General features: G+C 40.6%; 1 protein-coding gene across 3 annotated transcripts in view; it reads right to left on the reverse strand.

Moving 5' to 3' along the window:
- ulk3 (unc-51 like kinase 3) overlaps positions 1-15,564 on the reverse strand; it is a 42,536-nt gene that overhangs the window by 14,319 nt on the left and 12,653 nt on the right. For 2 of the 3 annotated variants that reach the window (XM_080425671.1, XM_080425673.1), the window contains 5 exons: positions 15,414-15,454; positions 12,631-12,733; positions 10,871-10,935; positions 7,308-7,386; positions 2,303-2,343 (listed from right to left, as the gene is read on the reverse strand). In XM_080425671.1, the coding sequence (XP_080281797.1) occupies positions 2,303-2,343; positions 7,308-7,386; positions 10,871-10,935; positions 12,631-12,733; positions 15,414-15,454 (329 nt within the window). The remainder of the gene's footprint in view (positions 1-2,302; positions 2,344-7,307; positions 7,387-10,870; positions 10,936-12,630; positions 12,734-15,413; positions 15,455-15,564) is intronic. The other variant, XM_080425672.1, reaches the window with a different exon arrangement.

The raw sequence follows: 15,564 nt of genomic DNA on the forward strand, positions 1-15,564 counted from the left end.
TTCACTAAAGAAATGTTTGGGCTAATGTTCCCCCCCCCCCCCAGAATATGGACGCCATGGGGTTCAAGTAGTTAAGACCCTCTAGTTTGTATATTAATGATGCTCAGAGGCAGTTGGCAGGCTGCCAGCACAATCTGATTCCTGAACCACATCAAAATGTTCAAAAATAGCACTATACAAATTTGCTAATTTAGCCAAATTTAGCTAATTTAATGGCCCTATCTTGACCCTTACACCCCCCCCCCCCCCCCCATTACGGCATTTTTCAATATTTTGAAAAACATTCTAAAATAGTTCAAAGAGCCAATGTACAAGCTCACTACGTGTCGATGTAGACACGGCTATTTGAAATGTTTTAAAATGTTTTTCAAAATAGTAAAAAAGGCCTGGGCATGAGGGGTAAGGCGGCGCGCAAGATAGGGCCCTATGTGTACAGAGCTTAACCCATGCAATCCTGGAACACATCTGTGTCATTTTAGATTTGAACTATAGCTAAAAAAAAAGTATTTTATACTTCCGCTATTCAAAAATAGCAGATCTACAAGCTCATAGCGCGGCACAGAGCTATTTTTGAAAAAAAAAAAAAAAATGTGCAAATCTTTGAATATATATTTTTTAAAGCGGGGGGGGGGGGGGGTCCATTTTGAGATGAGGGTCTGTGACAAAGTTTTGGGTGGTCCTTGACATGAAAAAGTTTGAGAACCACTGATATTATAGCAACATACGGTTTTCAGATAACTGTTAGGATTTAGAAGACATTTGTAGATGCGTTTGAATGGATCAACCCATTAAGACCTGGAACGCATCTGTGTCACTTTTTGATTTGAGCTAAAAAAAAGCATTATTTTACACTTTGGCTTTTCAAAAATAGCAGATATACAAGCTCGTAGCGCGGCACCGAGTGCCGCGCTACGAGCTTGTATATCTGCTATTTTTGAAAAATCGTGAAAATGTGTGCAAATCTTTTAATATATTGTTTTAAAGCAAACATTTTTAACTCAAATCTTTGCTTCTGGGGGGTCCCTGGAACAACATATTTTGAGATGGGGGTCGGCGGCCAAACACATCATTTTGGGGATCCTTGAAATGAAAAAGTTAAAGCACCACTGATATAGAAACATACGTTTTTCAGAATACTGTTGGGATTTAGAAGACATTTGTAGAGTTAGCTTCAGGTCTTAAAGGGTTAAAAAAAAGTGGTTAAAAAGCAGTGGCACCGATACAGATGCATGTTACGTACGTTACTTAAGATGGCTGTGCACAACAACAGGGCCAATGCAGGTCACGGTTGTACTCAAGGATGGCTTAATGCCTGATGATTTATACCCGGTTGCACAATGGGCGCCGCACACCCCGAAAATAGCTGATCAAAACAAGCTCACAATGCGTGCGGGGCTTTTGTTGATCAGCTATTTATTTCGGTTGCGCGGCACCCACCCCGTAACACAACTCAGGCTTTTTTTCTAACGGAGAGAGTAGAGCTCAAGGATCCTATTATAAAGATCTATGTGTGTTAGGAAGCAGCAATCTGGTTGATGGATCATGTTATTCTCCTTCCATACTGTGGAAAACATTCACATGTGAATGCAGGGGGGGAGGGGGGGGAGGGGGGGAGTACAGTGTCAGAGCTAACCAGCTATCTAGCTAGCTGTGCTCCCCCGGGGGGCTTGGAGGCAGTGGTGGAAAGTAACTAGGTACATTAACTAGGTACATTTTGAGGTATTTGTACTTTACTTGAGTATTTCCAATTTACAATACTTTTACTCCAGTACATATCGGATCCAAATATTGGACTTTTACTCCACTACATGTATTTGAAAACATTAGTTACTAGTTACTTTGTAGATTTTGATTATTATTACAAAACCTACTTCACTCCAAAACCTACCCACTTCAGCTCTGCATACATTTCGGCCATTTGAAAATAGCCGATCTACAAGCTCACAATGCGTCGCGATACGAAGCATTGTGAGCTTGTAGATCTGCTATTTTCAAAAGATTTTCACACGTTCGAAAACTTGAAATGGGACATTCTGCATAACGAGTACTTTTACTTTTGGTACTTTAAGTACATTTTGATGCCAATACTTTTATACTTTTTCTCAAGTAAATTTAGAATTTCGGACTTTTACATTGCAGTATTGATACTTTTACTTAAGTAAAGCGATTGAGTACTTTTTCCACCACTGGTTCCCGGGGGGCTTGGAGGACACGGCCATATAAATTATATGGACGTTCTTACAGTGGGCACTCAGGCAGAAGGCCTCCCCCACCCTCACCCTCTACCCGCCCGCCCACTCACCTCGCCATGGAGCAGCTCTCTCCTGCGGCCCTGCGACTCGGCTGGCACACACACACACACACACACACACACACACACACACAGAGACAGAACAAGGGTACAGAGAATAATGAGGGGACGCAGACAGAGAGAGAAGGGAGAGAGATTGGAGGAGAGGGGAGAGAACAGAGAACAGAGAGAGATGGATCATTGGTCTTCTACCCAATCATTTGTGTTTGCACAAGGAGAGGTAATTTACAGAGCTGGGTTTTGGGGTTTTGCTAGCGTGTCCACTCAACCAGGGGGCTCCGTGTGAGGGAGAGGAAATCGCTCTAAACTGGGACAGTCTTTTATCAATTAGGCTGCCCCATCCTAGAGAGAGAGAGAGAGAGAGAGAGAGAGAGAGAGAGAGAGAGAGAGAGAGAGAGAGAGAGAGAGAGAGAGAGAGAGAGGGGTGTGGGGGTTCTCTTGTAGCAAAGCATGTTGGGAAGCCACGCAACAAAAGACCCACCGGTGGGCAAACAAAGGGCTAATGCCCCCCCCCCCCCCACACACACACTCTCTCTCCGGTGTTGTGTGCTGTCCCACACACACACACAGACAGAGAGAGACACGGCCCCCTGACCGTGGAGAGGAGAGGGGGGGGGGGGGGTAGAGCACAGGGAATGCAGAATGATTGGAGCACTTCTCTACAGAGATAATAGTTTTTATTTGTTTCCAGTGTGTAATAACACAGAGAAATGAACTGTGCTCCGTCAATGGGAACCAGATGGCAGGGGCTCTCGATACCCCACACACACACACACACACACACACACACACACACACACACACACACACACACACACACACACACACACACACACACACACACACACACACACACACACACACACACACACACACACACACACACACACACACACACACACACGGATTCATCCTCTACAGGCTCTGAGCCACATCTGGATGGATGGCTCCAGCGAACGTCTTCCATTAGGACCATCTCTCCCGCATGAGGTCATGACGGAGCCGGAGCTAATAGGCGCCAGGCTGCAGCTCTCCCTCTCTCTCTCTCTCTCCCTGAGTCTCTCTCTCGCTCACATGACTTTTTAGTCTGCCTGTCACTGTATGTCTCTTTCAGCCTCTCTCTCCCCTTTCTCTCTCTCTCTCCCTCATTCTTTCATGCTCTGTCATTATTGAAGAGACTGTCTCTCTCTTACCGTCCCACTCTCTCTCTCTCTGTCTCTCTCTCTTTTTTTCTAAGCCTCACCCCCCCCTCCAAACCCAACCCAAGAAGATACAGGCAGCAGACAGACAGACAGACAGACTGACTGGAGAGGAGAGAGGGAACCATCATTTAAACCATCATCACCATCTCTAATAATAATGACATGCTCTCTCTCTCTAATACACACACATACACAATCATTAACCCATTAAGACCGGGAACGCATTTTCTTTGTGTCATTTTAAGATTTATTTGGCTATTCAAAAATAGCAGATATACAAGCTCATAGCGTGGCGCCTTGAAAATGTGTGCAAATCTTTGAATTAATATATTTTTTAAAGCGAACATTTGTAACTCAAATCTTTGCTTCTGGGGGGTCCCTGGAACAAAACATTTTGAGATGGGGGTCCGCGGCCAAATACATATAATTTTGGGGGTCCTTGACGTGAAAAAAGTTTGAGAACCACTGATATTATACAACATAGGTTTTTTCAAAAAAAACTGTCAGGATTTAGAAGACATTTGTAGAATCCCCCAGAAGCAAAGATTTGAGTTACAAATGTTCGCTTTAAAAAATAGCAGATCTACAAGCTCGCTATGAGCTTGTAGATCTGCTATACTTTTGAATAGCCAAAAAAATCTTAAAAATGACACACACACACACACACACACACACACACACACACACACACACACACACACACACACACACACACACACACACACACACACACACACACACACACACACACACACACACACACACACACACACACACACACACACACACACACACACAGAGGAGTATCTGATGTACTGTAAATGGCAGATTCCAAATGCAGAAAAGTCACAGACTGTCTGTCTGTCCCTTCTGGCAGACCACATTGTGTTTATGGGCTGGGAGAGAGAGCGGCTTTTAGCGGTCAAGCAACGGTCAGAGCAGGCCTGTGACCGAGTAGTTAACTGCTTTGAACCAGAACGTGTCTGTTGATTTCTATTGATTGAATACTTTATTAGTCAGGAATGTAAATGGCACGTGGTACAGTAAGACATTACAGCTAAATGGATAACACAAAAAAAGTCCTGGGGACTTGTTTCCATGGTGGGTCCTACGTGTGAACGGCCGATTTATATTAATTTAGCGCAGACGAGAAAAGATCTTAACCCATTAAGGCCTGAGTCCGATTCTTAAAATGTTTTCTAAATCCTAACAGATTTTTTTTTTTTTTTAATGATTTTTCAAAAATAGCAGATCTACAAGCTCATAGCGCGGCACTCGGTGCCGCGCTATGAGCTTGTATATCTGCTATTTTTGACTAACCAAAGAAATCTGAAATGACACAGATCCCGGTCTTAATGGGGTTAAAGGGATTTCACTTTCAAACATGTTTGGGGTTTAGTGTGCAGCCCAGACAAGTTTTTAAGTTGCTTGATTCAGTATTTAGATATTTGATATTCATTTTATCAGACACACCCCCTTCCTATACAAACCCCATTGTAACTTCAAACTCTCATTCTAAATCATGATGGATTCACAGAAAACACCCGTCCTTGGTTCTGGTGACTCATACTGCCGTCCTAATGCGTGAGGGGGCCATGTTTTTTTGATTACTCTTTTCATTATTAATCCATTCAATCCATCCGCGAACGCATCTACAAACAGTTTTTTTGAAAAAACTTAAGTTGCTATAGATATCAGTGGTGCTCAAACTTTTTCATGTCAAGGACCCCCACAATGATATGTATTTGGCTGATATTTTGTCCCAGGGAGCAAAGATTTGAGTTACAAAAGTTCTCTTTAAAACAAATATATATATATATTCAAAGATTTGCACAAATTTTCACGATTTAAAAAAAAATAGCCAAAGATCATCTAAAATGACACAGATGCGTTCCCGGTCTTAATGGCCTAATACTGAATCAAGCAACTTAAAACGACAGACTAAATGACCCCAAACTAGGTTTGAAAGCGAACGATCCCTTTAAATCGCGAGTCGCGATGTTAAGCTTGACGGTCGGCTCGTTTCGGCGAGCGGACGCCATCGTGTGACGGGAGTATAAATCGTGCTAGACACGGCTTTCCTCCCTCAGCAACTAGTGTGTGTGTGTGTGTGTGTGTGTGACCTTTAAATCAGGCAAGTTCAACAACTTTCAACATGACGTCCCTATTTCGGGGATGTCATTATTATAGGCGTATAAATTGTCAAAGAGATTGTGAAAATGGCAGATCTACAAGCTCAAGCAAACGTGATTTTGTTTTTTTCATGAACCAAAAAATCCCACACACTGCTTGCTGCTCTTGCTCAGCAGCCGCTGCTTTTATTCAAATTGACAGACATTTCGTTCCCACTGGACCCTCATCAAGAATGTCTTAACCCATTGAGACCGGGAACGCATCTGTGTGTGCACTTAAACCATTATTTTATACTTTGGGCTATTCAAAAATAGCAGATATACAAGCTCATAGCGCGGCACCGAGTGCCGCGCTATGAGCTTGTAGATCTGAGCTTGTAGATCTGCTATTTTTGAAGAATCACGAAAATTTGTGCAAAACTTTGAATGTAGATATTTTTTAAAGCAAATTGTTCTTGGGGGGGGGGGGGTCCCTGGAGCAAAATATTTTGAGATGGGGGTCCGCAGCCAAATACAGATCATTTTGGGGCTCCTTCACATGAAAAAGTTTGAGAACCATTGATATTATGGCAGCAACATAAGTGTTTCAGAAAACTGTTAGGATTTAGAAGACATTTGTAGAATCCCCCCAGAGGCAAAGATTTGAGTTACAAATGTTCGCTTAAAAATATATATACATTCAAAGATTTGCACATATTTTCACGATTTTTCAAAAATCGTAGCGTGGCACACGGTGCTTGTAGATCTGCTATTTTTATTTATTCAAAAATAAATCTAGAAATGACACTATATGCGTTCCCGGTCTTAAAGGGTTAAGACACTCTTGATGAATAGCGAAACGTCTGTCAATTTGAATAAAAGCAGAGGCTGCTGAGCAAGAACAGTGTGCAGGATTTTTTTGTTCATGAAAATATTGTTGTTCATGTTTGCTTCGGTTTTCACTGTCCAAACGCACCTGCATCCGAATTAAGTGGATGCACGAATACTTCCTTTACATAGATCTACAAGCTCACGACGGGTCGTCTCGGTTTATTTCCGCTATTCGTCGTGCAATTAAGTGCTACTTGGGAATTAAGTGGTTAACCCCTGAGTGATTCATTGGAGCCGTTTAGTGGTTAATATTTAAGTTACTATATGAATGTGAAACTCCATCACGAGCTCAGAAAATCATTCCTGGCTCACATGGATTAAAGCTAAAAAAAATCTCACGATTGAAAAAAAATAAGTCCTGATCAGCGATTTGTGAAACAGCATGAAAGGATCATGAAATAAACCTTTGCTTTTATGAAATATAATTTTTCTGGAAGATTGAACATGCTTTCTATTGCTAGTTTGACCACTTCAAATACTCTTTAATCTTAAAATAACTAATAACCGCAATCCACAAGCTTACAAGTGACAACGGGTCATTGTAAGCTTGTAGATGGCCTATTTTCAGTGTGTGACATACATCTAATAGAAGACATGCTGACTACTATGGAATCCAAATCAGAATCAGTCATGGGTCGTTCATGATCGATTCGTTCAAAAGAACTAGTTCATGGCCGTGAACAGGAACGTACACAGGACGGGACGGGAGGGCGGGCTGTTCGCGCGACATTTTCAAACTTTAAATAAGGAACTTAAACATAAAGAAACAAATGCTAATGGGAGTCTATGTACCTGCGAGTGCTAGTAATAGCTCTCCAAGACACTGCTGGTAGAGGTCCAGTGCATCGTTCTCGTCCAGTCCACTCTGCTCCTGGAATGAAACACGGGAACGTTAGGGAAAAAAAACATGCTAAAACTCAACCACCACACGAAACAGAACAGAGTGTTTCTCAACTGATTATTACACGTATACCACCAGGACCAGGATCCTGACTTTGCACTCGGTCAGCATAAACAACAGTTAGTTTTTCCACTATTAGCCTAAAGCTGTTCTTTGGTGCTGTAGTGTATCCTGTATGGATACGTTGCGAGTGTGACTCACTTTGGTTGAGTCACAATCAGGGGTAATCAACCCCTGGGCTTGCGATGGACATTTTCTTCAATCTATATTTTTGCCAAGGACATACAAAATGAGTGGTCAAAAATATTACCATAAATAAAATACTAATGCATACTAGTCCAGTAGACACGATGGAGAACACATGCTGTGTTTTTAAAGAGGGAGAGTGGTTAGTCCTAGCCTGGTAAACCATCCCCCTGGAAATCCCATTTGTATTTATTATTATTTACATTTCCTATTAACACATTTGTAATTATTATTGCAAAAGATTTTATAAAATAACAAATTAAGTGGCTCCATCTACAAGCTCAACGCGTAACGATGCGACACGTTTTGGACTTTTAGATTGCCTATTTTCACTATTTTTGAAATAGGGCTTAAGTGGATATTACATTACAGTCATTTAGCAGACGCTTTTATCCAAAGCGACTTACAATAAGTGCATTCAACATAGGTAGGGAAACAAAACTACTAATCACCAGAAGTTCTACAGTAAGTGCATTCTCTGCTAAAACAAGCAACCAAGAGTATACCTAGCGCTAAGGGAAAAGTGCAATATATCAGCTACCTACTTTCTTAAACAGATGAGACAAATAGCACAATCAAATGAGCAAGAGCTAAAACCAATAAGTGTATCGACTAAACAAGATCCAATAAAACAATACAATAATAAAACAAGAGTTCGTACAACTAGTTAACAACAAGTAGACAAGGCGAAGAGGAAGGGTAGTGCTTCCTGAAGAGGTGGGGTTTTTTGGGGATAAAGGACGACACCCATTCACAACCTATCTTCATATAATTGGTCATCACTAATAATGCTCATGATAAAATGGTAAAAAAAAAAAAGTCTACTCAGTCTGTGTCTCAGAGGAGGGCTGTGGACACTTCAGAAACCCGCCTTCCAGTGACATCATCGTTAGGCAGGGTTTTTTATTTAGATTTGTATTAACGTGAGAACAATGGCTTCCATTATTATAGCATGCTAACTTTCCAGGAATAGAAAGCCTGCAGTTTCTATTAGCTTGAATTCACCATCGATGATGTCACTGGTAGGCGGGTTTCTGAACTGTCCACACAGCCCTCCTTCTGAGACACGGACCGAGTAGACAAAACTTTGACCATATTATAATGAGCATTAGTGAGGACCAATTATATGACGATAGGTTGAAAATGAAATTGAAAAGATTTGAGTTAAAAAATATATATATATTCAAAGATTTGCACATATTTTCACGATTTTTCAAAAATAGCCAAAGTGTAAAAATAATGCTTTTTAGCCCAAATCTAAAAATGACGTTCCAGGTCTTAATGGGTTAATTCATAATGTACTTTTGTAAGTTTGGGTCCCGGGGAGACAAAACATAATTCTCCTCTGAGTCTTTGAGCTGAAAGGTTTGGGAACCACTGCTATAGATCATTTTGGGAGATTTGTGAGGCGCAAGTTAGCTGCTAGTGAGTAAGTATATCCTCATTATGTTGTCTAGACAGCATAAAACATTGTGACATTCTTGTCATTTTAGATATAGCTGCAACCAATGTATCATGCAAATACCTGTATCTTCTAATAAAAGTTATATTTGCCATCATTGGCCACCGGGTCGCAGTTTATCGCGGATTGTGTGCTTGTTCTAATAGATTTAGCTACCGTGGTTAGGTTACAAAAATAGTACGAAGAAATCTTTGAGGGATGTGATAAGAAATACATCCGGCTTAGCTTCATTTACGTTAAAAGTTTTGTCGTAACTTAGTACTTGTACTCAAGTACTGTACTTAAGTACCATTTTGATGTATTTTTTACTTTACTGGAGTGTTTCCAACTACTGTACATCTCAGAGGCAAATATTGTACTTTTACTCCTCTACAATTATTTGAAAACTTTAGTTACTTTGTAAAGCATACATTAACCACTTCAGCATGGCTATTTGAAAATAGCGATCTACAAGCTCACAACGCGTCGCAAAGCTCACAAAACGTTGTGAGCTTGTAGATCGGATATTTTCATATTTTCAAAGGATTTTTTATACATTTGGAAACATGTGTTTGTGCATAACAACTACTTTTACTTTTAGTACTTAAGTATAATTTGACGCCTATACTTGAATTCTTGGCTTTTTTACTTGTAACAGAGTAAATCTACATTGCAGTATTGATACTTTCACTTAAGTAAAAAATAAAAACACTTTTTCCAACACTGCGTAAATAGCATAAGTATTGGTATTGGCTGACATTTGTATTTTTCTGTCACCAATACAAATAACATTTCTATCTGTGCATTAAAGTGTGTTGACAGTGGATGCAGTGAGTGAGTTATGTGAAAGAGAACATGGCCAACGTAATAACAGAGCAACCGAACATGTACCAAATATATGTTTACATTTGGTTCACCAGCCGTCTAAAAATATGCAGTTCAGATGGGAAACTACAAGCGGGGGATGAGTTTGTGTGTCCTGGTATGTGTCTTGTGCCGTTTTTCTTTTTAACCCATTCAGTCCGGAAGCGCATCCTTGTCATTTTAAGATTTCTTTGGGCTGTTCCAAAAACAGCAGATATACAAGCTCATAGTGCGGCACCGAGTGCAGCGCTACGAGCGCAGTGCTACGAGCTTGTAGAGCTGCTATTTAGGGGGGGGGAAATCGTGAAAATGTGTGCAAATCTTTGAATATATATGTTTTTTAAAGCAAACATTTGTAACTCAAATCTTTGCTTCCCTGGTACAAAATATTTTGAGATGGGGGTCCACGGCCAAATACATAATTTTGGGTGGTCCTTGACATGAAAAGGTTTGAGCACCACTGATTATAACATCCGTTAAAAAAGACATTTGTAGAATCCCCCAGAAGCAAAGATTTGAGCTACACATTTTCGCTTTAAAAATAAATAAATATATATATATTCAAAGATTTGCACAAACTTTCATGATTTTTCAAAAATAGCAGATCTACAAGCTCATAGCGCGGCACCGAGTGCCGCGCTATGAGCTTGTATATCTGCTATTTTTGAATAGCCAAAGAAATGAAAAAAATGACACAGATGCGTTCCCGGACCGGTGTTAATGGGTTAATCTTAGCCCTGCCTCTGTGTGTGTGTGTATGTGTATGTGTATGTGTATGTGTATGTGTATGTGTATGTGTATGTGTGTGTGTGTGTGTGTGTGTGTGTGTGTGTGTGTGTGTGTGTGTGTGTGTGTATGTGCGTGCGTCTCTGTCAGTGGCACCCAGCAGTAATCATATCTAACCTTAGCTATGGCGGTGGAGGCCAGCTGGAGGGCAGCCAGAAGACGTGGACGATCACCAGACATTTCTGGAAACAGCAAAAGACAAAATAATGTCCTAATTTATCATCGCCGTCTGGGCAGAAGAAACCTCCTATCTCCATATTCTAACCTTTTGTGTGTTTTTTTTGTAAATTAAAGCCCCTACTTAATCATTCTACAGCGTCACTAAAAAAGCATAAAAGGTAACCACTAAGCTCCAAATGCGGCGCAAAGCAGTGTTGATTTCGTCGACTAAAACTAAGACGAAAAATCTTCGTCGACCACCTTTTTTCACTGACGAAAACTAAATAAAAACTAAGCTATGATGACTAAAACTAGACTAAATATATTGACAATTTCGTCAGCAAATAAAAACTAGACTAAAATGTTAGTGAGGGTCTAGTGGAGAAGAGATCCAGTAGAACTAAAAGCATTTTATGTTTGCGCTCGGGTGTTGCACTCAATAGCAGATTGTGAGCTTGTAGATCGGCTAATTTCATACAGCCAAGTGTAAAATCAGTCATTACAACGCCATGAAGGCACCGCCAAAATACATTATAGTCGACTAAATCAACTGTAGATTTAGTCGACTATTAGTCCTATTAGTCCTATTATGTCTTATTTAGTCGAATAAAACTAGACAAAAACTAAAACATTTCAGATGACTAAATTATGACAAAAGGTAAATGGAATTTTATTCAAAAGACTAAAACTAAATCAAATTTTGTCGTCAAAATCAACACTGGTGCAAAGCGATGCGTTTTGAGTTTTGTGGCTCTGCTACTTTTGCCGTTTTTGAATTATGAATCTTGAAAAGTAACATGCTTTTGGACATATGCGGTTTCCACCCGACAGAGACGTTATACTCCGTCGTACGACGGTGTCCCGCGCCGAAGGTAGTGGGATTTACAAGCTCACAATGCGATGCCATGTCAGCTTACATGACTAAGTATAAATCAGAGCTTAACCACTTAAACCCTATATACCTAGTTGACCGTCGTATAGACCTCAGGGGTCTCTATATACTAGCCCCCCCCCCTCCTGTTTTTCCTCCACACATTATCTTTGCCGAAAATAGCTGATTTACAAGCTCACAGCGAGCGGCCCCCGTTGCAGCCCGTTGTGAGCTTGTAGGTCAGCTATTTTTTGGCCGAACGTTCTACCACCCCAGAATAGGGAAGCTAGAGTTCACACACCGTTTAATCACAAAGTATATTCACATTGTATTCAGAAGTGATTTATGGCAAAGTGTGGTATTCAGATTCTGACGATGTCGTCATTCTCAAGATAAGTACAAATAAATAATAAATAAGACAACACCCTGATAAATGAACCAAAAGAAAATAATATACTGAATATTACTACTTAATCCATTAAGGAACGGTCTTAATGGAGAAATAGCCATTTCTTTATACATTTCTATCATATATATATATGTTTTAAAAAAAATAGCAGATCTACAAGCTCATAGCAGCGGCACTCAGTGACTGAAATCAGTTGTGGCGACTGAGAACTTCAGTCGCCACTAAAAAGAAAAAAACATAAAACAAACAAAACAAAACAAAAAACAAAACAGTAGCAGTTAACAAGATGAGCAGTTTAGCCTACTAGCTGTCACCATGATGGAATGTGTGTGTTACCTCGGAGGATGTCCCCCTGGTGGTGGAATGTGTGTGTGTGTGTGTGTGTGTGTGTGTGTGTGTGTGTGTGTGTGTGTGTGTGTGTGTGTGTGTGTGTGTTACCACGGAGGATGTCCCTGGTGGTCTTGGCCTCCTCAAAGCTCTGTCTGTTGTCTGAAGCCACGAGGGCCTTCAGCTCCTCCGCTCTGGATACATACTGACTGACCTGCAAGGGGGTAGCACAAGTTCTCTCACACTCATTCACCATCACATCACATACTGTAAACCAGTGGTTCTCAAACCTTTTAACCCATTAAGACCGGGGACGCATCTAGGTGTCTTTGGCTATTCAAAAATAGCAGATATACAAGCTCATAGCGCGGCACTCGGCTTGTAGATCTGCTTTTTTTTTTTAAATAGCGTGAAAATCTGTGCAAATCTTTGAAGAAATATTTTTAAAGCGATTTTTTTTAACTCAAATCTTTGCTTCTGGGAGTTTCTACAAATGTCTTCCAAATCCTAACGTGTGTTGCTAAATCAGTGGTTCTAAAACGTTTTCATGTCAAGGACCCCCAAAATGATATGTATTTGGCCGTGGACCCCCATCTCAAAATGTGTTGTTCCAGGGACCCCCCAAAAGCAAAGATTTGAGTTAGAGAAACAAATATATATATTCAAAGATTTGCACAAATGTTCACAGTAAAAAAATAAAAATCGCAGATCTACAAGCTCATTGTATATCTGCTATTTTTCGATAGCCAAAGAAATCTGAAAGTGACATAGATGTGTTCCCGGTCTTAACTCATTCAGTGCCACATGACGTCTAAGACGTCATGGCCTGTAGCGCCCTGAGCGCCACATGACGTCTAAGACGTCATATGAAAAAAAAATCAAGAAAAAGTTTTTTATTTTTTCCTTTTTTTTTTTTTAAGGTTCAGAACCCAAGATATGATGATTTGAAGATTTGCTGCTCCATTCACTTCTTGTTTAACTTCTTACTGAAAAAGGCTGTATCTCGGCTCCTAAGCACTTTTTTTTTTACAATGAATTTTGGCTGTGGCACTCGGAACCAAACTGCCATAAATAAGCATGGCACTGAAAGAGTTAAAGGGTTAATTTCAAGGACCCCCCATAACTCTGAGAGTGTACGGGTCCATTTGGTTCCATGTGTACACTGTGAATTCAAAGACCTGGCATACAGTACGTGACCCACTGTATCAAAACACATTGTTCAGACAGCAACACATGTTGCTGAAGGTCATTTAGAGAAAAGGAAAGAAGGAAATTTAACTTATGTCAGAATCATCGTTGCCAGTTGTCAGGATTTCAATAAAAGAAAGGATTTGCGATTGTAGTTTTGAACTCTGTAAAGCAGGATGACGGGTGAACAGAAAAGAACAGAAAAGGTCATACCTGCCAACATTAGACTGTGAAAAATAAGGAGATTTTCTGGTGGGGGTGGGGACTGACTTAGTATTCATTTAGCATTCACTGACTTAGTATTACTATGGTACATAGTATTACTATATACTACGTATTACTCACTGACATAGTTAGGTATAGAGAGAGACAGTTTGGTAAAGAGAGAAGGCAGGCTCAGAAGTGGAGCTGGTTCCACACTCATACATCCTACCCATCACGTGATGACCTGGAACCTAATGGTTCAATCTATGAAGTCTATGCAAGACTGACATTCCCTCTGACATGCTCAACATCTCTTGCTGATGCTATCACAACTGACAGCTTGTCAGTGAACAAACTCTCTCCACCTCCCATAGCACCATCTAGCTGTTCACTGTGTCGGCATGTCATTTAATGCAGGTTCGTACTGTATCTATTGTATGTTTTATGAGTATCTTTTGGTTCTGCCCTATGAATGGGTTCATATGTCTATTATCATGTATCATGTTTACGTATAATAACTGTATCTTTAGACTCTGCTTCAGGGAGTTATGATCTCAGAGTCTGTGTCATGCTTGTATAGACCCTCCAGAAAAACTAAAATCCTTGATTGTGCGGGCTAAAATCCTTGATTTTGCGATGAAATATGCGGGGTTTTATCAGATTTTCATTGCGAAATATGCGGAAATATGTGAAATATGCGGAAATATGCAAAAAGTTGCATAATATGGAAAAATGCAAAATATGCGAAAAGAAGATAAAGATATATGCGAAAATATCGCATGTTATGCGATGCGCATATTATGTGATGTGATGTGCCCTGTTTGAAAAAAAAACTTTTATGCGCATAATCGTGTTTTTCTGGGAGGGTCTATTGTAACATTGCAGGAGCAGAGCCACACCGCCAAATACAATGCAATGCAATATCATTGCAATAAAATGTTTTGACTAAAGTGTCTGACTGAACAGCATCCATACATCCATGGACCAAGTGTCAATGTTTTTTTGTCGGTGCTCGGGTGGTACAGAGGTAAAGTACCGGTCCATCACCGCAAAGTCTTAGGGGTTCGAACCCGGCTTGCCTTGGCCGAACGTCTTAACGTACGAACAGAGTTGTCCGTTTCGGGGCAGAGAGGGTGATCTTTGTCACTGTGCTTAATGACTCCTACGGGCTGGGTGGTGCCCGTCTGCTAAAATAGCAGTGGCAACACAAATATGTGGGGAGGGTTAATATATTTGGAGAAAAAAAGGATACAAATAATTGGTTACTAAAAATTTAAGGGGAAAACCAGAAATCAGTGTTTTTTCTTCACCGCCTGAAACAATGGGAACGGTGACTAAGCTGGAGTTATAGCTGAGCAGGCCACCACATCCCCCCATGCCCCACCATATGGAACAGATAGAGGAGAATTCATTCCATATCAAAGCCAGTGGAATATATGTAAAGAAATAAAAGTCATAAAGCAATACAATGGTGAATGGCGGGGAGGGATTTATAAGCCTACCTTTTGTCTGAGAGTCTCTTTGCGCAGTCTGTCTGTTTCGTCTGGGATGGGGGGAGAGGGGGGGGGGTCAGGAGACAGAGGAGACGTTTTTTTTATTTTATTTACGTCGGGGTTGAGTTTATTTTGTCGTTCTATTGTGGAAGGAAACAAA

The sequence above is a fragment of the Gymnoscopelus braueri genome (assembly GCF_963280865.1).
Source record: "Gymnoscopelus braueri genome assembly, chromosome: 1".
Classification (NCBI taxonomy): Eukaryota; Metazoa; Chordata; class Actinopteri; order Myctophiformes; family Myctophidae; genus Gymnoscopelus; species Gymnoscopelus braueri.